This window comes from Chanos chanos, chromosome 2 (assembly GCF_902362185.1).
Source record: "Chanos chanos chromosome 2, fChaCha1.1, whole genome shotgun sequence".
NCBI lineage: Eukaryota > Metazoa > Chordata > Actinopteri > Gonorynchiformes > Chanidae > Chanos > Chanos chanos.
In genome coordinates this window covers 8868700-8896342 of record NC_044496.1, presented here as the reverse complement: position 1 = coordinate 8896342, position 27643 = coordinate 8868700, and the positions used below count along the sequence as shown (strand labels likewise).

Here is a 27643-nt window from a genome sequence, read left to right as displayed (position 1 = left end):
GCTCCAGATACACACGAACCAATGACGGGAACTGTTTGGGAATCTTAATTAGGCAACGTTATCCGACGCTGTCATCTTTGTGAATAATGGCCCGACAGGCATACGACTGTCACCTTCCAATAATGAAGTCTTTTGCAAAGTCAGCTGTTGTTTGGGGTAACTTTTTTTTTTTTTAATTATTAGAATCACTGCCCTCAACGAGGAGAAAATGTGTATTTGCGTGATATTAAACTCTTATGTCGTTACGACGAGAGGGAAATTGACGGAAGACTATAAAAAGGTTCAGCCATGAAAGAAAAATAAATAAATCATGGGAAAACCTTCTTTTTTTGGGGGGGGGGGGGTAAAATCATGCTTCAACCACCATTAATATGAGCTTTTTAATGCATTCAATTCTACTAGGGTGGAGGGTGGGGGGTTTGTTTGTGCTTCTTCATAAATGGAAAGCTGGAAAGCATTTTTTCCTCTCTGTGAACCTCTCTGTCCTTTGATCTTTTTGGTGCTTTCTGCTGCTCTTCCCTCATTTCCTCTACTGCCTGGTAGATGAGAGAAAGGCACAAAACAGCGAGAGAGTCACTCTCTCTCACACACACTCTCCTTCCCTCTCTGCAGAGACCGACTAAGCCCAGAGGACCACCAGGTGCTGATACAATATCACTGTCCTGAATCCTACAAACACCATAATAAAATATGTGTTTGTCATTTCTCTCTATTTTTCAGATTCTCAGTGACGCCTGTCTAGCGATTACCCTGACATTTTTATCTGTCTTACTGTGCCACAGGTAGGTGACGAGACAGAGATGTATACATCAGGCTGGGACTGAGTGTCGAGGGAAGCACCTTTCATTGCGTTGTCCAGGTAACTCTTTACCAAGGCGACCAGCTCCTGGTTCTTGCTAATACGTGCATAGTGGTAGCTGTCATGTCCAAAAGAGTCGACAGCTGTGACATCAGCTCCGCTCTTCAACAGAACCTCCACAGCATCTTTACATGAATACTCACTTCCCAGGATCAGAGCAGTCCTAAAACATCAAGTGTGAAATGTGAAACAAATTTGTTACAGCGCTTACTTTACACAGAATCTTTGTAAAGAAATATATATCCACTGAAGACTTCACAGTGCTGCATTTATGCATTTGTGAACAGAAGAGATTTAAGTCTGTGACTAACAAGTGTTATCAGCTCAGATAAACACTCATTTAAGACCTATTATCCCGTCGCTTACTTGCTCTGTTTGTCACGGACTGTGATGTCAGCCCCACGCTCCAGCAGCAGCTGGCAAATACGAGGATGGCACATCTGGGTGGCCAGCACCAGCGGAGTTCGGCCATCCTACACACACAGACACACACACACACACACACACACACAGTGTTACCAAACAAGATATATCTCCCTAGAATATGACCATGCCTTATACAAAAACATTCATGGGTTTAAAACTGTAAAATAAGCCTGAGCTTGATTGCGGACATCCTGTGTACTGGAACAAATTTGAGGACAAACCATAATTGAATTTTAAATTGAAAATCAGCCAACCACTGAATTTCTTAGGGGAAAGAATTGGTCCGCTGATCCATAGCTGTGTGCATGCATTCTATCTTAAAACTGTATAGGGTGTGAACTGTCGAATATATCTCCAATAAATGAAGTCATGAATATTGCCAAAGGGTGTCAATACAAACAGAAAAGGATATGAAACTCACAAAATCAGTTGCGTTGACAGAGGCTCCACCATCACAGAGTAATTTCACACTGGATGAACAACCTGCCATCACTGGAGAAAGAGAGAGGGGAGATTAAGGACAAAAAAAACACACCTCTCTCTACAGGAATCCTCCCCCCCACACACACACAAACAAAAAGAAAAAACACACAGAGACAAAAAAAAAAAAAAAACAGCAGTGCCCACCTGGCCTTGAATATCAAATTATTTACTCGCCTAATGTGGAATAACTGGTTGCTTGGACAATCGGTTTTCAGAAACGTATTTTTAATGCATGCAACTCAAACCTCCAGTACCAACAGATCACAATACAATACCACCCTCAAATAACTTTCTTAACAATCAATGCATTGCATCTCCACAATCTCTGCAGCTGATCAATTCATCATCACGAAGTCCAGAAGACGGACGAGATACATCGTCATGTGCTCACTTTCACTATTTAGAACCAAACTGGGCACATCTGAAATGCTTTGGGGGCATATTTTTTCATTTTTGTTTAAAGTACATTACAAGAGTTAGCCAATAATTATATTAAACTATATTATTTAGACAGGTGGCTTTGAACATGGTTTAAACACATTGTTAATAAAAAAGACTGCAGTAAGTCCTGGAGGATGACATCAGGTAAATGTAGATTAAAATGTGTGCAGGTCACATGGTTGAAAAATACTCAATGTTCAAACCGAGGGAAAGATGACCAGCATTTCAGGACAGACATAAAACTAGACAAACCATCTTCCTCTTATTGCAAGTTAGACAGCATCTTTACGATTTGAGAAAGACATTAACCACAAATCAGACATTTATTTGGGAGTGTGACATATATCACAGGAGAGCACTTATTGTCAGGAGAGGGATCCTGTTGTACACTGAATCCCACGGGCACAACACATCTGTGTACTATGAGACGGACCCATAACCACGTTACCCACTGGGGAGCAGATCACACCGTAAACTGCTGCATTGAAGAATGTGAGAATTCATTCAAAAACCGTCCAATCAAACTTCTTCAAAGTCAGTTTGACATAAATCATATAGTACGAGATAAAAAGAAGCTGAATGAATCGAATGGCCAAAATTGTTATTTCAGAACCTGAGAGAAATGAAGAGGAAAATAGAATTTCCAGAATAACTCTTGATTGATCTGTATGTGAGCGCTTCAGAGAATCTTACTCAGGCAAGCAATTCAGCAGTCTCCCTCTTCCCATTCTCATTTCCCTGCATGACTAACCATTTGATGAAGGAGGGAGAAAGAGAGAGAGAGAGAGACTGCGAAAGACAAGATGATAGAGAAAAGGATATATTATTCAGAAGTATGAGAGTGAGATTGGGAGAGAATGGGATAAAGAGATAATGACAGAGAAAGACTGAGTGGGAAGAAGTGCAGGGGAGAGAGAATGAAAAGAGAGAGAGAGAGAGAGAGAGAGAGAGAGAGATAAAGACAATGACGGGTGGGGTGGGCGTTGAATTTCATTAAAAAAAAAAAAAAAAAGATGATGACAAAAGCTTTTACCCACCTGCATCGTGCAAAGCTGTCCTTCCCTGCAAGTCAACATTTCCCACCGGGCAATTATGCTGCAGAGTCACATCAGTTTACACAGTCACACACCAATTTAATATGACAAGCATATCACAGCTGTTCCATTCCACAAACATGTAATGTCATTCCTTTTCTAGTACCCATCACAAACAAAATCAGATACATAACAGGGTGTCACTGCACTTGCATGCAAACTATCCCTCTTATTATCATACCAATAACAAAAGGAGTTGCGAGTTTTAAACAAACGAATTAAGGAAGCTAAAATGAGACTGAGCCTCAATCTGCTTGCAAGAGAAAGTTGCTGTCAAACTAACTGGCGAGAGAGAGAGACAGCTTTGTGGTAGATTAATCTCAATCCCAAAACCAGGTTTATTAGCTCGCTCGCTCTCTCTCTCTCTCACACTCATCTATCTATAAAAATAACCCTCTCTCTAGCAACATGCTCCCAATCTGGTAGTGCGATCATGTGACCGGGACTTGACTGGTGCTTAGGAAACTTTATACGCTAGGACGCGGGCAGAAGGATTTTCCCTGTGCTGGACTCAGGTTGCAGTGACGAGGAAGATGACAGCACAGAGATATAGATCACAGGCTTTCGCTCATCACAGTCTTGTCACTGTCTTGCTGCTCTCTTAGAATGAATGATGTTACTGAAGCACAGACGGGTCAAAAAAAAAACAAACTTATGTCTTGTGCATTTTCTTTGATCGGATTATTCACTGAGATTAAAAGCAAAAGGTTGTGTGTTTCAGAACCTTCATTTACATTTCAGTTCAATTCTTATTTTAAATGTTTACATTCATATCGATTACACTCCTCATATTTCAGCGGCACACCTGAACTGAACTGTCAGGTTTGCCAAGTTACACCTGTAATAGTAACAGAAACCACTTTGATTTTGGCAGGGTGACTTTTTATGTACTCACGTTCTTTAGTACATTCTGAAAATATACATTCTGAGAAGTCAGAAATGTAATGTCGAAGTGGTGCAAGCAAGGTTGGGCATGCTTAAAACCAAACATATCCTGAGGGATCTCTGTCGATATACTGGTAATAAGTTTGGAAAGCCAGTTTCTAAAATAATGAATGTTTGCCTTTCATTACAAAGTGTGGGGGCAATAAATTATTTTAAAAAAAAATCTTGAGCCAAAATCATTGAGGACCTATAGTACGTAAAAAGGACCAAGTGTCACGAGGCTCAAACAGTTTATTGTTTTGTTTTGATTGAACTGTGGGAACCAAAAATACCAATTCACCTCAGTGCCTAACAGGTCTGGTAAGTCACCTTAACAGAAAGTCAACTCCCTGCCCTTAAAGAATGACAAGTGATGTTTATTTCTTTGATGTGATTCACATTTTGACAGCTGAAATGATGTGTATGTAATTCAGTGATGAGAACACATTGTGAGGGCTAGTGACATACACTACACAACCGATAGGAAAATGAAAATAATGAGATGAGTTAGATCAAGTTGACTGTACCTGCAGCAGTTTCTGCACACATAGTGACTGCCCATTCCTTGCTGCCAGATGTAAGGCATTTTTTCCTGCAGGAGGTAAACAGATTTCATGAAACATTCATGAACTGTTCTCTCATATTATAAACTTAGTAAATTGTCATATAAGGCAAGCACTTGTTAAAAGCCTTTGAGTTTCTGCCATGTCATCCTTTGACCATAGACTACTGACAGCAAGTACTAACTCTTTTTCCACGAGCAAGCACAACTATGAACTAGAACTGCTAATGCTAAAGCTTAAAGTAATATGGCGAAAATAACTATTGCAATTGTTCATCTTAAAAAAAAAAAAAAAAGAAAAAAAGCAGTCTAGAAAACGTCCAAGCTGGCCTCCAATCTCGTTGCAGTACTGAGACCACCCTTGAGGGCGTAGTTAGAAACTTCAAACTGAGCCCATTCATCATCTTGAGAAATAGGCTGCTCTTTTTTTGTGTTTGGCTTCTTACATTCAGGAAAAAAAAACAAACTTGCTAGTCTAGGTGATTACACAAGAAAAAGTTTTTAAAAATCAGACGATATTGATTCTTGTTCAGCTATTCCTGTCACAGCACGGGGTTTGATGAAGCAACATGCCACATGTGTGGTTCTTAAACCAATTTTTGCTTGTGTGTGTTCACATCGGCCTTCAGTGAAAAGCTTTGGACCTCAGGTAATCCAAAAGTCTCACCGGTGGCGTCGGTTGCTGTTGCATCAACACCATGCGTCAGAATCAGATTCAGGCACTCCAAGTGTCCTCTGCTAGCAGCGGTGTGGAACCTAGAGAGAGAGAGAGAGAGAGAGAGAGAGAGAGAGAGAGAGAGAGAGAGAGGGAGGGAGGGAGAGAAAGAGGGAGATCAGCAAAGGTCGCTCGTAGGAGAGAGCGATAAAGTGAGAAACAGACGTGAGCGAGGGATCGACAGCGCGCTGAAATTTGATCCGCGCTACAAAGGGCATCATCAGCATTCTGGCAGACTGACCGCAAAGCGTCGAGAGAAACTCAACCCCTTCCATCCCAGAGGCAGCAGCCTGATCTCGCGACCATTCACACGTTCACCCATCGCAGAACAGGATACGGGATATTTACACCATTTGTAGGTCGCCGATGCTTAAAAACATTACCGCTCCCTCGAAAATACGGTGCTAAGTAAACAACGTTCTCCACTTCACAGTGCAGGACAGACCCTTTTAAACAAATTGTACATAACAGCCAGTATTTCTGTGACACTCACACATTATTTCAATTTGGGTGTAAAAGACGGAATACCACATCAGCTCCACTTTGCCGTGAACAAGGCGGGCAAAGTGCAGGCTGTCCTTTGTGGGGGCCACTGAAATTATTTGTACATCAGAATGATTCATCTCTCCTTCTTTTAAAACCGTGTACCTGTTCATGTATTAAAAGAGCCCACAGAGAAGCAAATGGACAGATGCCTTGTTTTGGGTACGTTATTAAAAGGAGTGTTGATAGTGAAGAGAAATACACTGGCATGTCTGTAGTTAGGACCTTGACCTGGAGCTGTGAATGCAAAGCTATGGATAACCACCGACATTCCTCTCCAAGCACAACATGAGACCAGACTGACAAACAATCTCTTCACTGGCATTCTATTACCTTCTGCTCTTCACTGGCTATTATTATCACAAGGAGCTTGTTTACCCAAATCACGCATCTCACGCCACATCTCAATAACCTCATCTCATCTTTACAACTCACACAAAGTGTTATGATGGACTAGATTCCAAAAGGTTAAGGATTCCTCACTATAAGATGACTATGTCCAGACTGGACTATAATAGATTAATGCCATCAGGATGGAAAGCATGATAGGATGGATTTGGATTTAGTGACAACCTTTTAAGTTTTGGAGCAAACCTAAATCATGACAGGAAAAAAGTGTTTCTCACCAAGACACAGCCACAAGAGCCTTTGACCACGGGGAAGAAAACCGTTCAGCAGACCACGGCCTGTGATCTTTGCAGCGCTGTTTTTACAAACCTGTATTTTTAGCCATAATACGGGGTTTACGCACTTTAACCTGACCAAAGTCTCCTCATCTGTGAGGCCGTGTTTTTTTTTTTTTTTTTGGTCTGTTTTGCGTGCCATCTTGAACCAGTGCACAGACATCTCTCTTAAGGGGGAATGCGTTTTAGACCGTGGTCGATGTTTTTCTCCCAGACTTCCATGCCAACATCACCTTAACCCCTGCTGAAAGCATGCTGAGCAGGCTTAATCACGAAAGCTCCTGCCAACCATGTCCCGATATCAACTCCTCTTTTAAAAATCACTCACATCTTCTCCTCCTGCCAAACTAAGATCTCTCCCTCTTGCCAAAAGGTAGTCAGACAAAAGGCTACTACGCCCTCCAAACATTTTTATGCGGGCCCCGAAAGCATGATGGGCTGTTAACTGCTTAATTCCTATCACACACACACACCTGTGTCAAACAGCACCTGCATCATAAGTACATAACACAGGTGTTTTCTTCAGTCTGTCGGTTGGACGTGCTTCATTTAAGGCGGTGGCAGATATTCTGCACGCAGGACAAATTATCAACACACTGCATCGCCATGGTCCTCCAAATGCAATTTTTCCAACAACAATGAGAAATGGATAAAAATAACATTACCAAAAATTTGCTGATTTCAGAATTTCTGCAAGCCAAAACTATATTCTGGAAGGCGTATGAGTAAATGTTAAAAGATAAAATAAGTGATATGAGTCTATGGTCATTAAGAGTGACTCATAGGCAAAGCATGAAGGAGAGACTCCAGACATGTCATTTTAGCTTGGCACCAGCTCCGTGACTGACTTTTAGGTCTGCTGTCCTCTGGATATGTTATATATTTTTAGAGACACAGGAGAGATGTAAGGGTGGGGAGTTACCAGCCCTACAGCTGAGACGTTCTTCACAACAAGCAGGCTACTTTACTTACTCCTGCATGAAGAGTACATCTCCACAGTGACAACAGACTTTAAAACACTTTGTTCAGTTTCAGTGCTTTAATGACTTGAGTGGCGTTTGAATGGCGAGACCTGAATGCAGGGCTTGGTGGAATTTAAAAAAAAAAATCATCTTTGGACCAAACAACTGAAATCAATACAAAGAATGAATGTTATCTGATGGGTACTTTCAAATTGGCCATTCCTTCTCTTCTGCTCTAAAGGATCTATATGTTTAATAGCTAATTTAGAATAAAATGACCTCGTCAGTCCTGTGAACCAAAAAACTGACATCTCTTCTAACAACTATAATTCACCACAATAGGTCTAAATGATCATTCTCATTGACTGTGAGTACCTGCAGGGGTTCACAGTCAGTATGTCTGGTCTATAGGCTAATCCTATTAGTTTGGTTTAATAGGCTTTCTGGGGCAGGTGTGGGTCGTGTGTCTCGTCTTGAGAACTATAATGAAAAGGTAAACAGCAGCAAGTTTACTCAGCTGCACATCTCTGCAGAGCAGGCAAAAACAAAACAACATCAGAGGTCTAATCCAGGCTACAGAACGACCCATCCCAAACACTCACGGAGGTAAGAGCTTAAACGTGCCGCAGGCGGTCCGGCCCCAGTCGCCACCCCGCGGTACGTGGTTTTTGCGCGGAGGTAAAAATAACAGCACATGTAATTGCTTGTGTGTGGCCGGCCTATATATGAGCACCTCTTCTAAGTCAACATGTGATTCGGCAGGGCACTGACCGCTTGACTTCGCATTACACAGTAACGCTCGCCTGTGTGTCCAGGTCACAGAACATTTAACACCGTTTCGCGCACGGCGGCCAAAAGAGACAAGCGCGGCGACAGCCAAGTAGGGCTTAATATATCAGAACTGTGTTTATTACAACACAGCTCCGTTTTCGCCCTGTAATGTAGAGGTGGCGTCTTTGATGGCGGTGAATGCACTTGATTTAGTCCTGAGAAATTCCAGGGCCTTGTTATGAGCCAAGCCCTTCTCCATCCGTGCCATTGAGGCCTGTCAAAAGAATTTCACACACTCCGTGGAAATGCTCTGTGCCACACCTTTTGGAACCCAATGCTCTCAAATTGAGCTTTCAACGATGCACACGTCAAAATAACCTGAACCAAGAAACACTTCATCCTCTTTTCATCTCTGAAAAGTTTGGTTAAGGATTATGCGGACGGGACATCCAGTCCAAATTTATGCCAGGGATGAAGTCATTGTACGATCTGATGATCTAACTGCTGCACAGAGAACACTGCATTTACAGCGATCCAAGTAAAAGTCCGAAATGTTCTCCGTTGATGCTTGTTGGGATCCAATATCATCAATCACACAGCCTCAAAGCTGAAGACATTTAGAAAAGGATAAATTAGATTAAGTTTAAAGATTAAATTAGACATGATTTTGACCACAACATTATAGCTTGGTTTCAGCTAAATTTACTCTGTGTATACAAGCAAGGATTTAATTCTGCTCAAGTCAACGTCATTTCCTGCCCAAAAATAAGCCGTCCAGGGCCTCTTTGTCCACAGCATGCATTGGCCTGCGTACTGACAGAAACCACTGCTAAGATTAGCCACAAAACACAAATCCAAACATTGAGGACTCTACAAATACTACAACGTTTAAATAGATCATAATCGCTTCCATGTGGTCTTCCATCTTAATTAGTTTCAGGGAGAGGCATGAAGATGTTTTTGCATTAAATTTTATACTGTTCTAGTCTGTAGATTTATACTGAGGCGCGAGAAGCAGAGAGACATGGAGGCACTGAAAACACAGTAGCTCTTCACTTTGCTGAGTACCAGAGCCTTACTGAAGAGGGCAAAAATGACTAATATTTGAGCACTCCATGACAATGAGAAGACACTTTTCTCATGTGCTCTGCCATCAGGAGACTGAGTAAAGGAGCGATTTATTACGCTGAGTGGTAAAATACCTAAAATGACCGCGCATGCTAAGGGTATGAATCATCGTGTGTGGAAAGATGGCTAGCAGGGCTGTTGAACATTTTTTTATATGAGAAAACGTGCAGAGATACAATGTTTCTGGCCCTGTATACAGACTATTGAGAACATTGCTGGCATGGCATGGTTTAAAATATTTAGGCTGCTTGTTTTCCAGTTTTCCATCTTCACCGAGGTGTAAATATCTAAGCGGCACTGGCTGCGTGCGGCTATACGCGCATGCGTAGAAATGTTTGTTTTCTGTCTGAGACAAAACTTGCTGTTCTGCATAAATGGAATTACCGATAACCCAAGTGGGGGTGTCAAAAGCATCTGGGGGGGGGGGGGGGGATGTGTGGGGTGTCAGTACTTACGCAGAACGACCCTCAACATCCAGTTTAGTGGGGACAACCCCCTTCTTGCTCAGCACTGCAGCAACTTTTTCCACCTCACCACGCTCCACTGCTTTCATCAACCGGTCATCATACTTATTCCAGTCTGTGTTCTAAGAGAGAGAGAGAGAGACAGAGAAATGTGGGGTATGAACATATTAGTGTATGAATAAGAATCACGTCTTCATCCCTAAAACTGTAGCCCCCAAGCAGGAGAGCCAGATAAGGACACACCAAAGCAGCTTCCTCAGCTAGCAGAGACAGGAGACACAGAGACGGGACAATGAACTTGAGATAAACACTGAGCCTTGATGGTAACAGTGAGACGCCGGAGACAGATTGACCACAGGAAGAGAGCGGAAGCTAAGTCCACTCCAAAAAAAAAAAAAAAAAAAAAAAAAGGCAATGTATACAGTGAAGAGAAAAACAGGGCTCGGAACAGCTCAGAGAACAAAATTGTTGTATGAGCTTGCATATTAAATAAAACTACGTACTGCGCTTGATAAAATTACCACTTTAATTCACAGACTAAAAATACCCATGACACCAAGTCATGTTTTGACAACAAGCAAAGCAGTAAGTTTCAAAACTTCAACAACTTCTAGACAGGCAAATAACAAAACGGTACAACACAGGAGGATGACTGCAAATACCGCAAAAAGCAAAAAGGGAATCTAACTGCATGACAAGTTAAAACAAGCTGTCAGCCCCAAAGGCTCACTTTATCCATCTGAGATCTACCGAGCATTCTCCATGGACATTCTTCGCTGGATTGTTCATAGTTGTGGAGAATTCATAACCCTCTGCTGACTACAGCTTCAGACTGACACAAACATGCATTTCAACCTCCAGCCCTGCACTAACATCCTTCCTCAAACTACATTCAAAGAAACCGTCATGATACCTACAAAGTACATCGAAGTGCATTTTAACCATCGACTCATTGTGGCGCTGATGCTGGTCCTGTAGAGAAGCTGCCTCACTGGTTGGTAAGTTTAAAACAAAAAAAAAAAAAGAAAAGAAAAAGAAAAAGAAAAAACGGTATCGAAGGGAATGACACTCAGCCAGCGAGTGTTTGAGCAGGCACGCCGCGCGCTGCGACAGTCTGGCCGTCTCGTTTAAAGGTCTTTCCCGCTCGCTGGGGCAGCTGCTAAAGCTGCAGGCAGCCTGCGCCTTTGAGGGGGATGTGTAGCTTCGCTTTGGGCTTTCTCGCTTCTCCCCGAGCCACAGCCTCTCCCTGTGACTTCATCCCTGCTCCGCGAACACAGAGGGAGAGCTGCTCAACAGGGGCCAGCCCTGGGACAGCAGCTCCACCTCTGGGGCTGAGTCTCGCTCACTCTCTCGTTCTTTCTCTCTCTCTCTCTCTCTCTCTCTGTGTTTCTTTCTTGTTGTTTCTCTCAGGGGGGGAAATAAGACGGTCCTGGCTCTCTCTTTGAGTCTCGGTCACAGCCTCTAGTGTAGAACGGAGCTGCCCTGCACTCTCCTGTATCTTTCCCTCTACCAAATGGCAAGGTCATCCAACCCTGGGCAGTAAATATGGGAGCTCTCTGTAGACATAAATATCCCTGTAAACATCGTACAGACAAGCTTTCGGACTGGTTACCTCTTTATTTTTTGACCCTCCAACCTTTCTCCAATGACTGATAGGTGGACAGGTCTAATAATATCCCTCCGCGAATGCCCGGGGATATGAGTAACTGCTACAGTGGCAATCCGCAGCAAAACAAGGCCAGCCAAGTAGGAACCTTGCTAACATCGGCATCTACCCTGCATCTAGAAATATTAACCTATGGGGATTATGGTTTCGTATTTAAAGCAGCCACTGGCTTGGCCCCCCTGTGGGAGCCTTCCAGGCACACTTAAACTGTCTGTCTGTGCAGAGTGTGGAGCAGTGGTGCTGATCCAAATGCACGGTAGCTGGATTAGGTGTCGGCCGGTTTACAGACAGCTGTCTGGGACTGCGTCCCCCCCCCCCCCCCCCCCCCCCCCTCCGATCACAGCACCTTCACAGTAAACACTCAGACAAGAGAGCTATTTCCAAAAGGAAGACGTCAGTTTTTTTATTTGGAGGTTGAAATATAAAAAAAAAGGGGGGGGGGGTCAGATAGATGGATGGCAATAGATGGAAGATGGACAGAGAGAGAGGGGGGGGGGACACATTTAATTTGCACAGCCTGCGTCAGTGGGGATCTCGTGTTACCCATCTCTTGCTAGACTGGTGTTAAGTGATTGGCAGTGATATTCAGCAAACATGTGAAAGGACTCCCCACATGTCATGTCATATGGAGAGCCCAGTGTCCTCTTACTCGCCACCTCCTTCCCATAGAAACAAAGGAGCAAAAATGGAAATATGCATGCGATCCGGTCACTCAAATAAACACAATGAGCTTAGGTGTGTGTGAGGGTGGGTGAGTATGCGTGTATGGTATATTTTTGTTATGTCTCTGTGCAGAATGAGTGACAGCTGGGAGGTGGTTCCATTCACTGAATGTCAATCCAGATTTGCAAGATGTTTCGAGGCACAACAGACGAAAGGCAGGAATTTCTTTAGATAAGTATTTCATTCACGTGAAATCGTTTTGGGTTTCCCCCTTGATTATTGATATTCAAATTGCAAAAACTGCTGCTCTTAAACGCATCTAAAAACGATCTTTCAGGCTTACAGGAATTAATTACCTCTTAAGGAAAGTCTGATGGGCATTAACTAAAATTTAAGACTTACAAAGTGCAGCAGGGGTTAAAATCTAAACTACTTTAAAGTACAAATATCTTATTTTAGATTTATGAGTGTTGTTCCTACAGGATAAAGGACAGATATCCTCTAGTCCTCACACTCAAACAGAACAAATCCCATAGACAGCTGTTATTAATGTTGTGGACATGAGCAGCTAGCTTCTGTCTTGTCTTGTCCCTCTTCCTCTTTCCCTCTCACACTTTCTCTGAATCCAGGTCAAAGTTTGGTCCGGGGAAGGGGGGGGAGACGCGGGGGCGGGTGTTGTGGGCGGTGGTGGTGGTTGTCCGCCGTTCATCATTCTGACACCCCAAAACTAGAAACACGGACTTTACCGGAATACCACTAGTTCATTCTTTAATAAATCATTTCTCCCTTGTTATGTTCCAGCTAAAAAATCTAAATAGGATGGTGACTGCGGGTGAAGTGAAACACACACAGAGAGAGAGAGAGAGAGAGAGAGAGAGAGAGAGAGAGAGAATGTATGTGGATCTCCTTTCCAGCTGTATCCAGGCCAGAGGATGGCTGCTGGGCTGACCGGGTGACTCTGCAGGCCGTAGCTCAAATCAACACCTAGGCATAGCAAGGCAAGACCTGCCCCATGGCAATGCCAGCTTAACTTTAAAGACTCAGTTTATTTCTATATAGGCTGCCACTTTAAACACACCTTAAGCTATCTGCAAGAGAGTGCACAGTGGGGGTCAGTGTGTGTGTGTGTGTGTGTGTGTGTATCTAAGAGCAGAGGGCCAAAATCTCTCAGCCTGATATTCAACAGCTTGGAGAGCCCCTAAAGGCACGTGATGACAGCCATGAATTACAAATGTCAGAAGGAAGAGTGAGATATAGGCTAACATCAAAGCCACAATCAACTGGCAAAACTAGTATCAATCAACAGCACTGACACTCACACATATTCAGTCTGACTCACTCACAAGCAAAATGTACCCTCTCACGCTCTACCACACTCCTGCCTTCATACTTCACACAGTTGCTATCCTGTCCTCTCCCTCTCTCTATTCCTCCTCTATTTTCACCACTTTTCTTCACATGTACATTGTTTCTCTATTTCTGCACTCCCTCTCTTGTTCTCTCTTTCTCTCTCCCTCACACACACACACACACACACACACACACACACACACATACACATACACACACACACACACACACACACTCCTATGCAAACATGCCCAATAATCTCACCCGCAGTTATAAAACAAGTCCAGTCACGAGGTATTATCTTCTAGCATACTAATCTGTCAACATCACTCACCCAGTGCACAAACTCATCACAACAGCAGCTTCGCCACAAGCCATTGCAATATTACCACAAGCTGCCTCAATAAGGCACATGGCCAAAGACGGAAAACCCCAGACTGGTGAGTAGCGCTGAGAGTATTAACAACCTGGAGAACAGTCTCACGTAATTTAGAAGGTTCTAGATGTGTCAGGTTGTCTTCAGACAGGAGAGGAGAGGAGAGAGGAGGAGAGAGGTGGAGAGAGCGGCCTTTTTTTTTTTCTCTAAGTCAAGAGTTACTCATGACAGCACTTGTCTGAATGAAGAAAGGAGGTTACCTTGTCATTTATTCAACATCAAAGACCTCTTCACAGGAGTTTTTCTCCCCTGCATGAAAAAAAAATCCTCATCAGGTCCACATCAGTAGAGACATGGCTGAAAAATGAGTTAGCAAGCATACTAACACTTAGTACCAGTACACGCATAAAACGGACATCGTCCTGTCCCATCGACTGTCTCAATGCAATCCCAAAGGGTCACATGACAATCTCAAAGAGTCAAGGGACTGTGACTGAGCAAACTGCCTGTGCTAGCTAAAAAAAAACAAACATGCTAACAAGCTAACAGAAACCGACCGGACACAAAACAAACAAACAAAAAGTCTAAAAACTATTTCAAGTGGGTGCTGCGCCCCAAAAATAAAGCCCCCTAAAATACATTCCACTCGCAAATGAATGCTTTCCAAACTGAGAATGTAAACCTAGAGACGCAGTTAGCAGGTAGCTGCCACTAACTCTTAGCTCATAAGCCATTGTGGGTTTGTTGATATTAGACAGTAATGCACTGAAGGCCAATTACGCCAAGAGGTGTGAGGTTCTGGCCGGTGATAAGGGGTGTGAGGTGTTGTAATGAATAGGTTATTTACGGCCTGTTTGACACACTGAGGGCACGAGCAGACTGCTGTCTGAAGGACTTGTCGTTAGGGCGCTGGCAAATTGATGCTTTAATTAGCAAGCGCCCTCGGGAGACGACCGTTGATGATCTTGGTCAAGTGTGTACAGAGACGCCTGTGGGTTGGTATGCTAAGAAAGGCTAAGGAGAGGCCAACGTGTTGGTATGTAAACCGGCTAATGAAGGGCAGTTATAGTTTAGGATCCACTTCCAGCACTGCCTGACAGACGTGCCCGCTGGTGATTGACAGAAAAAAGAAAAGAGAGCCCATTTGTCGAATCTTATTGCAACCATAGCAACACAGTAAGTGGACAGACTAAAAGTGTCCGTTTCTCCAGCCTTAGTGAACACCTAGGGTGACACTACTCGAGTGTCATTACATCATTTACACAACACAGTCGAAAAAGGAAAAACATTAATGAGCAGATCTGAGCAACAAGCAAATCTGATGGGCATTGACTGGGGTTAGGGGGTTCACTAATCCTGACTCACACTGATGATTCAGCATACAGTAATTAAAAGACCTAGACATGGACCGTGAGATGACATATCAGGTCATTCTGCCCTGGTTCACTAAGATAATTAGAGTTAGACATACAAAATGCACCCTATCCTTTCAAACTTTCCATCTGCTCACATATATCCATTAGAATATGAGGAAGAGCCTAAGTACCAAACAGCTGGTCTAGCGTCTCCTGTATGGGTCACACTTACACACTCTCTCACACACACACACACACACACACACACACTTCCTGGTGCCTGACCAGCTGTTCGTCCACAGCCTGTCTTTCAATGTGAACTTTGACCCGGGGGCAAGGCCATCTACTTGCTATTTTTCCTGCTTCCGACAGCCGGTGGAAGGCAAACTGGATCGGCTTTCTGTTGACCTCTGACACTAAAGATTCTACGTGGTGGTCACCCTCTGGTCATACCCTTGGCACTAAAACCAGATCAAACTAGAGCAGCCTACCTCCTCCTCCTCCCCAAATATACTGAGAACTACAGGCTAGAGTCTGTTCCGCACATAGCAACACACCAAGATCAAAGAGGAAACAAAACGACACCTTTCTCTCCCCAACAGAAGGCAGAAACAATAACCATATAGCGATTCCAATATTTATAACTGATTTTCCTTATTTCATGTGACTCACTCTCAGTGGTACGTCTGAAAGTGCAGATGCTATTACTCAGGTAATGAAAACTATATCTGCCCATAATGAAATTGGGCTATGACAGTATCTATTCATCATTACTCCCATTTTATTATGTTTACAGGATATGCACCGGGCATCACTCCCAACAAAACATGCCTCATGGGTGAGATGACCGTATTAATTAGACAGCGTCCAATAAGAAGGGAAAACATGGCACACACTTCAAATACTTTCCTATGAACAATAAGATATCACAGCATCCAAGGTGAACAAATACCACGGCTCATTAGTTCTGCTGAAAGAAGGAAAGAATAAGACATTTAATAAAGAAGACAAGAGGATGCCAAACGTAGAAAAGTCGTCTACATTTTTTCTTACATGGGAGTCTGTGGAGTAATAGCTTGAGAGAACACCATATGTGTAGCAGACACCATGCTACTGGCTGTTATGTTCTGGAGTCATTTGAAGACTTGAAGATAAACGGACCCACAGAGAGAACAATCTGTGTTATAACTGCTTAAAGGGAAAAGAGAGATAGAGCGAGCGAGCGAGAGAGAGAGAGAGAGACAGAGACAGAGAGAGAGAGACAGAGACAGAGACAGAGAGAGAGGGAGACAGACAGACAGACAGACAGAGAGAGACAGACAGACAGAGACAGAGAGAGAGAGAGAGAGAAACAGAGAGAGAGAGAGAAACAGACAGAGAGAGAGAGACAGAGAGAAACAGACAGAGAGAGAGACAGATATTGAAGATGACCTAGGACCTGGTTGGGAAGAATCCATCCTCTGCTTGCTGGTGCCAAACAGCCCAACTTCATTTTCTTCACAGAGAGCTCTCAACCTTCCTTTACAATACTAAACAAATTAATCCGTGAGTGAAGTGAATTTATGGGTAAATCATTCCTTACATAAATCCACAAATACACCTTTACTCATCTCTCCCAAAAACCTCTTTCATCTATTTTATTTAAGGAGGCGCAAGCACAGTCAGTCAAATGTTAGGAAAGCTATTAAATCCAGCTGTGTTTAAACCCGCACTAATAAACAGCCCCCAAACTAGTTATCCTGTCTGTTAGTGAGGAGGAAGGCTGTTACCCGTCGCCCCGGATGGAGCTGAGAGCAAAGACACCCTGGCTCCACCATTTAGTACTGTTAAGTGATCCCTCAAAAAGATTAGAATGTTTATTAAGAAAGAAATACTCCAGCAGTGAGTCAAAGATCTTAAAAACCAAGCATTTACTACACTCATTTGATTGTGACTAAAAGCAAGGAGGAAGTTAAGAAAGAGGGAGTTAAAGATTCAGCTTGTAAAACAAACGGAGATCCATATTTTAAAAGCGACTTGCTAAGGAAGCCAAATTCCCGGAATGTTTGGGATTGCGTTACAGTGACCTGGTTTGCTCCCCTTTTCCCTCATTCTCGGTGTACGACAAAAATACCAGAGCCTGTCAGCAGGCTCACTCGCACATTTTAATTCCTTTCCCTGCAATAACAGACACGGCATCGCAGGGCTAGAGAAACAGTGAGCAGGATTATTGCTTTTGGCTGACGGGACCAGAATATTGTTCCAGCTGGTCCTCTGAAGAGAGAGTGGAGGGGGAGACAGAGAGAGAGAGAGAGAGAGAGAAACAATAACAAGAGTGGTCAGTGATGTAACAAGACTAAAGATAACTTCATGACAGTGAGCCCAGAAGAATATGTCAGTGTAAATGGAGACAACATTACGCTCTGACATTGCTGATGGAATGTTTAAGTATATGCTTATATACAGTCTCCAGCCTATAGGAGCCCAAAATGACTGACATCTGCTGTCAAGACAAATAAAGTTCACTGTCTCTGGGAAGATGAGTCCAAATATGCTGACATATAAAAACCAGGGGTTTGTAAACTAGGGTCTGGAGAATGGATTGCAAAACATAGTCCAAACAACAACACACTGTTATCTCCACTTCCTCTTTTTTAAAGCAATGTCTTTGGAAGTGTCCTGTCATATTAAAACAAAGCCAGTCCCCCCCCCCCCTCAATCTCTTGTATAAAAATCCTGTTGAATATGTATATTTGATTGAGGGGCCAATGCTGCAGCTATGCAAAATGATAATAAACACAGGACTAGTCAGATAAATTGAGTTGAGAGGAGAAAAATCGGATGGCTGACTTGGATGAATCTCTCGGACATGTCTTTCCTTGCAGTAGACGCTTAAGGATACTTATCAGTCTAAGGACTGGGTGTGTCACAGATATGGAATGACAGCTTAGGATGTCAAAGTAATTGAGACAGCACCAAAACTGGAGAAGTGTCCTTGTTAGCTAGACAGATACCTGTAATCATTCTCTGGTGTATGAGAGAACATGAGAGGAGTGGTTGTATGAACGTGTTGATATGTGTTGGACTTTGAGACAGAGTAAGACAGAGAAAATTAGAGCATTCGTGTGTGTGTGTGTGTGTGTGAGAGAAAGAGAGAGAGAGAGAGAGAGAGAGAGAAAGAGAAACACGGATAGAGATTTATCAAAGCGTTATGAAAGTGTCAGTAGACACCTAGCAACATTCCCGTAAAGCAAGATGAACAACAAGTTAAGACTTGTCTAGACATATTGCTCCAGTCTATTCTGGTGAGTCTCTCCCTTTCCACCCTCCCTCTCTTTTTCTCATTCCTTCTCCCCTTTCCACATTCTTATCCCTTTGTGAGTGAGCAGACCCTTATTTGGGAAATGGTCAGATATTTCTGAGTACTACGTCTCTGCCATTGCCTATCTCAAAAGAGTGAGGTCACTGATGATTTACTGCAGAAACCCATTTGCAGTACTCTTCCTTACCTCAAGAGGGCAGCTCTCTCAAAATCCCTTAAACATTCAAACGCTCAGTTCACGAAGCCAAACAAACTCTTCACGATTTTCTCATCTATTTATCTTCAAAAATCATTTATCATTAGTTCACAGTTTGAACACTGGCTGTATGAAGAATAAAAAAAAAATACTAGTTTACATTCAGCTTTCACGTGAATTCTAAGACAAAAACCAAATCTACTAAGATTGAGTGTGTGAAGGACGATTGTCAGATTTGACAGTCTGGATTAACAAAATGTAATATCTTCTCACATGGGGTTAAGTCTTTGCAGAAGACATCTTTAAAAGTCTGTATCAAATTTTTCAGCGAGTGTGTCAGTTGCCTGGACTTTAGTGTGGTTTTGCTCCTGTTTAGATCTCCGTCATCAGCAGAATGCACTTTTTTTTTTTTTTTTTTTTGGAGGCTGCGTTCGCACGGCGTTTCTCCCATCAGAGAGCTGAGGTCAGCAGTATGAGACCCAGGGGGCCACAGATAAGCTCCCACCCCCCACCCCAAAACACCACCCTACCAGACTCTGCACTCTGCTCCAGTCACTTAATCCCTCTTCCTCCCTATAGACAGCACAGATCGGCCTGTCCACCCAGTCAAAGTCTCACTCCATGGGAGAGCAGACACAGACCACCAGCATGTCCTCCCTGCCAGACTGCAGTCACCAGACGCCTAATCCCGACCACACAAAAAAACGCACACAGACGATTTAGCGAGGCACAACTGGGCACATAAAACATTCAGCACTCGGGACGCTCGGGGGAAACGCTCCTCCGTAATGAATTCGCGCTTTAAAAAGAGGTGACGTTGAGTTTGCGCTGGGGAGCCGGGGGAGCGTATCTGCGGTATCGTAACTAAGCGTGTGCTCAGTTCGTTCCAGCGATTCATTAGATTTTCTGAAAAACATAAATAAATTTAAAAAAAAACAAAACAAAAAAAAAACAAGTGTACGGCATCACCAAAATAAATACATATTTCAAAAGTAAAACTTCTGATACGATCAGTGTGTGGCTGTGGTGCGGTAGGGCAGCCCACAAATGCACTGAATATTTGGACACGGGGCTGGATAATAGGATTTACCAAAACCAGCCCACCGCACTGGGCTCAGGAAGAAGAACTTAAAAAAAAAAAGATTAAAACAACATTAATCACCTCTTTCTGAGCTGTATTTATTCTAGATCAAGTTGAAGAATTCACTCAGCAGCAGTTACTTTTATCTATGGTTTTATGAGATAAAATATTGAAATTACAATGTGTGAATGGAGGGATATGTTTTTTCTTCTGCACACACAGAAATTTTTTTTTTTTCCCTCCTCTTTTCATATCCAAGAATCAATTCATCTTCCTCACCAAAGTAATGTGATTTCATTATAAACTCATCTCCTTCAGGGATTCTGTCTGCCCTTGTTCAACAATTAAGCAATCAAAGAATAAAATTACTGTTCTGCCTCCAACAAGATTACGGGTAGCCTAGCAACATCGGGACAGAGTGCAGTGTAATTCCAGACTGATCTGCCACTCCCTATGAGTCTAGTAGTCAATAACAACCAAGACTGAGGAAACTGTATCTAATAAAATCTTCACCATTGACCATTTTAACAAAATAAGCAATGTGCCCTAAATATATTACACATCCTATGCATCAAATCCATCTAAAAAGTTGGGCACCCAAGACACTACAGCCAAAGCAAATGAAGGCCTTTGTGTGAAATGGTGGAAGGTACATTTTAACCACCCCTAATTGGTGAGCAATCTGGTCTCTTACAGCTTTGATCCACACAATGGACTGTGTTGGTGCATGAAAAAGTAACAGCCAACAAGACAGTCTGCCAACTGCATTCCATGCAAAATCAATAAACAGAGCTATCCGTCACACTTTTCATCTTGTTCCAGCCCCTACAGCCAATGTTAGCACTTCACGCAGCATTCTCACTTAACAATAAGGGTCAATACATTCAAATGGATGAATAAGTCACTCTGATATTCACTTCAGTGTTAGTCACACCATGAATTCCAATAAGCAGTCCAAACAATACTACTCATATCTGTATATAAAGCTCACAACATGGTGTGTGTGTACATTGAAAGTCAATGGTTCACCCTCAGGCAAAGAAATAAAACCAAGGAAGTTTCTAGACACAGGTAATTTGAAGAAATCCATTTCCTCTTAACGTCTGCATTTCCTCAACTGTTCGCTTAATACCCAACTATATTTCACTTCCTAAAGCAATGGTTTACGAATAAAGAAATAACTCTCTAACTAATCACGGCCGTGCCATTAAAACCGCTGTGAGCAAAAATGTTCCGACGCAGAGAACAGAGTAAAGCACATCAAAACACCAAATACAATATCTGTCTTGACGTAAAGAGGAGCGTAACCGTGTTAAGTCGGCCGAGAAAGACACCTGCCACATTAGCACAGCAAACTTATTTAACTGTTATCTGAAATGGCACAACTAAAATGGAGAAAATGAAATGATTATCAGGAGAAAAAAAAAAGGAAAGGTCTTCTAAATGAAGTGGCCAATGCTGGGGTGACTGCCAAGCGGCCACTGACGCATAGAGACAGCGCATAAAGGAAACAGAACGTGAGAGAGAAAGAGTGAAAAAAAGAAGAGAGAACGGGATGCATATAGAGAGAAAGCTCATTAGAATGAAGTTGGTAGAGGGGAAAGAGAGGAAAAGAGGTTGCGAGAGCATGAAAGAAAAACGGACTGAAGCAGGAGAGAGCGGAACGGAGATCACGCCAGGGGTGAGGTTATTCTTTCTCTACAAAGGGGAATCTAAATGAATGAGAGAGCTATCAACACACACGCACTCGCACTCACACTCACACACACACACACAGGCCATAAAGGGCTCCTATGAAGCGTGGGACCCTGTCAGAGAGCTGGAGGAGTCATAGAGCAAGCCCCTGCTGTTGTTTATTGGGTCTGGCTCTGTCTCTCACTCTTATGGGAGAGCAGCATGAAGAAGCGTGTGTAGGCAGGCAGAAAAGCGTGGCAAAACAAAAGCCTCAGCAGAGGAGTCTTATTGCAACACAGTCGCTTTCAGAATGAATCCCTCCTTTAATATGCTGGAATAACAATCCCTTGATTAAGGCATTTGTCTTAGTATTAGGGAGAGAAAGCTTGAGCACAGCTCAGAGGGACAGAGCACTGTGATAAATTTGATTGTGCCCTACGGTCAGTCATTCTTGTTATTGAGCGTACACACACACACACACACAGGGAAAGAATGAGACATCACAAGTCTCTCAGAGCTGAGATTTAATCAGAGGCCTCCACTCCCCGAGCTCTCAAAAACAACCTTGAAACAGGAGACAATTCTGCTGCCTCCCCGACACAAAGCCGCTGTTTCGCTGGCCGCATTTGAACTGTAAGACGATCACACCTCTGAGGTAAGGCTCCTGCTAATGGTCGGGCCAGGCAGAAAGACACCTGAGGGAGAAGGACAAGGCTCACGTTTCCAGGATAGAGGAGGACGGGGAGGTAACCAGGCTTTATGAGAGAGGGAGGGAAGGGGAGAGAGAGAGAGAAACTGCCACAAACACAAGGGAAGGGGAGGGAGGGAGGGAGGGAGAGAGAGAGAGAGAGAGAGAGAGAGAGAGAGAGAGAGACAGAGAGAAAGAGATGTCCCTTAAAACAAGCCAACATCTGGAGAGCATATCATTGGAATCTTCTAAGCCCTCAGGAGGAGTTCAGTGCAAGATGAGTGATAGAAAAAAAACAAGGTTGAAGATATCTGGAATTTTCTTTCCTCCAAAACTATAAACTAAAGGCTTTTTGCATGATGTCACAGACAGATTAGCACTTTTCTTTATCAACAGCCAGTCGTGTTTGTCAAATTTCTCCTCAAGGCCCAAAAAGACATCGTTGCAATATAACTTTGCAATAACAAGTCCTCAAGAAACAAATGTAATAAGCACATATGTAATTAACGAGCTATCTGTTGCCATAAGTAACAGTGTTCAGTGAACTTCACCATTTATAATTAAAGCTGTGTGTCTGTTTCAACACTTTTTAGGTTTGATATAAAACAAAAAGGCCATATTTAAAGTGATGACGTGGCTTTGCTAATGGCTCCAATGATCCATGGGTAATATCCCTGTCTTGTGGATTATAAACGTTTCCGATATTTTCCGAACATGTTTTCGAATTGGTCTGACCACCCCTTCCCCTGAAACGCTTGACAGTAGGGAGTAAGGATTGTAGGGAGACGCGGTAGGGAGAGACACAGTAGGGAGAGACAGAGAAACACGAAAATCGAGAGGAGGACTAGCGGGCACGCGGCTATTGGAGCATATGACCCAAGGAAAAGGGCACATGTTTTATTCACTTCACTGGCTCCACTAACCAAGTGTACCTCTGTGCATTCTCGAAAAAAGAAACGGATCTTGGAGAGTTGCTTGTTTGACAGAGCATAAACAGTACTTTATGGGGGTAAAAAAAAAAAACTCCACCTTTTCATTCTAGTAGCGCTGTGATTTTGGGCGGCTAGGGAAAGATGCGACGAGAATGTTTTATCTCCGTCCTCTCCTTTTCTCCAGTAAATCATCGGGCTCAATTACTCATTGACACTATCTGCCTTTTAAGCCCGGAGCACAGTGACTGGAGAAAACAGCACTTTCCACAGTTCAAAAAAAAGTTTGAAGGACAATTGAAAAGTCCATTTAGAGTTCTATTTTCATAAAAAAAAAAAAAAAAAAACACTTCCTCCTTCACAGTGGGAGATGAAGATAACCATTCTCCCAGTATTTGTTCACTCAACTCAAAAGACTCTTACGGACAGCAAATTAAAGTAGCTTTGAATACAAGCTACTATCATGAAAGTAACAGAGATGAATAATAATTTCGTTTTTAACCACACTTCTTTGATAATGCTAATCATTCAGAGTTGATTTGTGTGATCTCTTTTTTGATTTTTAAAAACAGAAGAAATCCCATAATGGTCTTCAACTTTTTCTTAACTTAGTTATTCATTCGAATAAATCAAGCGATTTTGTCGTCGGGCCTAAAACGATGCTTTGCGGTAAGAGCAGTGCACAAAGTTAATCTATCCATGAAAGTAAAAGGAGTTTGAAATGTCCTGATGAAAAGTTCAGACCTCCAGGGCTGTGGTTGTCAGCCGAGGGGGCTTTCATCCAGAATGCATTCCCAACTGCCTATAATCCTGAGGCCTCTTCTCATGCAAGAATGACGTTCAATCCACAGTGTCTGACTCCCAGCACTCAGGGGGCCATGGTAGACATGGTCAAGCTTTCAGCCAAACCCAGCGGAAGCCTTTGAAAGCAGAACTGCCCCACGTCTAAATACAGTCTTACCACAACCAATCAATGAACTGCTCTTAGCCTGAATAGATGCGTGTCGGAGAAGGGGGTGAGGGGGCAATAACAAAAAAAAAAAAAAAAAAGAACCTTCATTACTAATCATTTAATAATCTATAAGATAAGTAAAGCACACAGCACAGAAGTGGTTCAATTGATTAATTCATGCAATTTCCGACATAATGAACTGAGACAAGTCATAATAATGAGAAATGAGAAAATACTCTTAAGAGGACATACAGATCCCAAAAATGGAGATGCTGAGAAATGTGTACTCTATGTGTGAGAGGAATTTGAGCAAAAATAGTGCAACAGCAATTTTCCTTGACATTAACTTCAAATTCATCCCATGGTCCAATTCATCAAATTCAAGGGTTACAGTAGAATGTTATCAATATGTAGGCAGTGACTGCACTCTGCCAACAGAAACCTTGTGGAGATCTAGAGAATTATAGAAGAAAACATACTTTGAACATTTCACTTCACTAAGCATTTATTCAGATTAAAAACCTGCAGTTTCTGATATCTATTTTAATTTCTGTGCAAACAAAAATGAACGTAACCATTTTGCAGCAACTTAACCCTTTGCATTCATACAGCTCAGTAAAGTTGTACGTAACTCCATGATGAATTAAATGTCATTTATTCTGAGTTTCTCAAACCATATCAGCAAAGACTCCACAAGAATAATTTTGTCATTGTTGGATTACGTAATCTTGAGTTCCATATGAAACGCACTAACCTGACCCTGCAAGGTGTGGCCTTAGGAGCACTTAATCAATTTGGTCATTTGTAAAACTTAACATCTTGTCAGCCTAAACAGCAACCAAGAAAATCAAGGTTTGTTCCAGTCTGTCATAGTAAGGGGCTTGAAATCTACATAGGCAAAAAAAAAAAAAAAAATCACCTACCTCTATACAGACAAAATCCAATAAAATCCAATATTGTCTTATTGTCCAAATGTCTGATCTCAACCCGGGTGATACTGCATCTTTCTTTGAACATGAAGCACTAGACAAGACCAGTGATGCACAAAATTGGCTTTGAGAGTTCTCTTCTCACTGAGTGTTCAAACTGGTTTCATCAATAGGTCTCTCTTGTAGCAGCTGGAGACAAAGAGAAGTCACTGATCATTCGTTTATTTTAAAGCCTGAAGGAAGCTTCAAGGCCTTTCAGTCCGCAAATCTTCCCAACACTCTGATTATGGCATTGTGGTGAAAAAAAAAAATCCCACACATTGATTGAACTACACAAACTCTCCAGGACTGACACAGTGCATATTGTGTCAAACACAATGCCTTCAGCCATTTGCGTCTCGGTAAAAGCACACAAAAGCTCTGAACTCTACACGAATCTTCCAGACCTTTTTTCTTTTCTTCTCTTTTTTATCCAAGGACAGAGAGTGAAAACAACACATAATATGTGCTACTTAGTAGATTTGTACAAACGTCAGGACAGGGGTCCTCTTCCAGATGTCCTTCTTAATGTTCTAGCAGTTACTCTAATTGCTGCTATATCAGCTAAGAACTTTCTTCACTTTTTTAAGGAGTCCCTGAGGAGAGACTGACAATGGAATCAAAATTCCACAAAGGGCAGGGTGTGTCCACCTCCTCCAACATGGTCACCAATAAGTAACAGGAGACTTCTTCTGTAAAAGTTTGTCTCCACTAAGGTGCCTGAAAGCTTCTTTTTTTTCTTGTCTCTGTCACTGATTTGTCATACTGCTGTAGCCATATACTCAGGAAAAGCCAGTAATTACCATTCTGACGAGATGTTCGTCACAGGAAAGATTGACACTAATGTTCTTCCTTTGTTCAAAGCACATGGTTTCCAAATGCCCTATGACTATGACGGTGAAGCAAGCATTTTATTTCACGTTGATTCTTGTAGAGGTAAGGAAAAGAGACTTCAGAGTACAGTCTTGTTTTTCCTCTAACCCCACATTAAAAATTGTTTTGTGGAGAACATGAACATGAATCCCCTAAGTCAAAACAAACACAGGCACCAGAGCTATATCTTACAGGCTACATATTTGCAATTGTCAAATGAACTGCTTGAGGGGGAGAAGAAGAAAAAAAGAGTTTTCTTTTCCGGCATCTTTCAGGAGCTCAGTGGCTGGACTTCTGGAACCCAGAGAGACTCAGAGAGTCCTGCTATTCTCTACCTAAACTCAAAACAAAAAGAAGTTCTCAAAGACCATCCCACAGTTTCTCCGACAAACTTAACTCTTTTGTTCTTTTCACATGTAAATGGCCAGAGGGAAGAGAGCTCCAGGCAGCTGAAGCTGAAGCAGGACTGGGCTTGAATCCTAATAACCTCATACTGCGCCTATAATATGCCAGACTTTTCAGGGCCGAACTGTGCGGACAATGATAAAGGAGAGTCAAATTCAAATTCTGACCTCCGCTCACTTTGGTATGGAATCTGTGTGACTAAGCGAACATGAATGGATCAATTAATAAACATATACATACATATACAGAGCAAACTTCTTGGGCTCTGTTGTTGTACGAGCTGAGTTTCGGAAGCCATGGGTAACAGAAGTCGCCAGGCACATCATCGAACCCTTATTCTGAGTTCCGTTAAACTATTGGCGCGTTGTAAATCCTTGAATTCCATGTAAAGGTCGTAAGAGCATGGGGCAGCTTATCAGAGAGATAACATCATCGCAACACATGAGTAAAACTAACCCGCACGGTGCACTGATTTTCATAATAGTTTCTCTCTCTACTCTCGCCCACACACGTACACACACACACACACACACATTTTCTGAGTGCAAAATAAATGCTACTGTGTACTTATCGGTCATTTACCATTCGGTAACTTTTGTAAGCTACTCAGAGTCCTGCTAAGACAGTTTTGTCCAAGCAACAGGCACTGCTGATCTCGCTTAGTAGCTAATTGATTATCAACAACAGCTCCACAACCAATTCTCCTCTTAGAAACATCAGTGTAGCAACGCGAGGCAAAGAATCGCCGAAGTTATGATACATTTAGGCGAGTCACTTGCAAACATATTGTTACTTACAGTTATAGTAACTTCGTGTTTCTTTAATCGGTACTTCAGGCTCTTCATCGTTCCTATTCGGCTCTACAAAAGTTTTTTGTGGTGTTTTCGTTTCACTTAAAAGAAACGAAATTTACTTTACTATTTTAATTTGTTACGATAAAACAACTTTCCAGATCTTTACAACAATCTGCGACTTTCACCTGACGCGTTCACCACAGCCTGGACGATACTGAACCGTCAACCTTCTAAACCAATGAGATTAAACCAATAGTGCGGATTTTGTTTTACGGCCAATCAGATTCAAGCCAAGGTGGGACTTCCTTATGGCTGGT

The 27643-nt window shown here is 42.5% G+C and overlaps 1 protein-coding gene across 1 annotated transcript in view; it reads right to left on the bottom strand.

Moving 5' to 3' along the window:
- uacab (uveal autoantigen with coiled-coil domains and ankyrin repeats b) overlaps window positions 1-27377 on the bottom strand; it is a 35498-nt gene extending 8121 nt beyond the window's left edge. Inside the window, exons 1-8 of the mRNA XM_030794165.1 lie at window positions 27330-27377; window positions 10047-10177; window positions 5457-5545; window positions 4755-4819; window positions 3247-3304; window positions 1707-1777; window positions 1226-1332; window positions 841-1022 (exon numbers count right to left, since the gene is read on the bottom strand). Of these exons, the coding sequence (XP_030650025.1) occupies window positions 841-1022; window positions 1226-1332; window positions 1707-1777; window positions 3247-3304; window positions 4755-4819; window positions 5457-5545; window positions 10047-10177; window positions 27330-27377 (751 nt within the window). The remainder of the gene's footprint in view (window positions 1-840; window positions 1023-1225; window positions 1333-1706; window positions 1778-3246; window positions 3305-4754; window positions 4820-5456; window positions 5546-10046; window positions 10178-27329) is intronic.
- Between the last annotated feature and the right edge of the window lie 266 nt (window positions 27378-27643).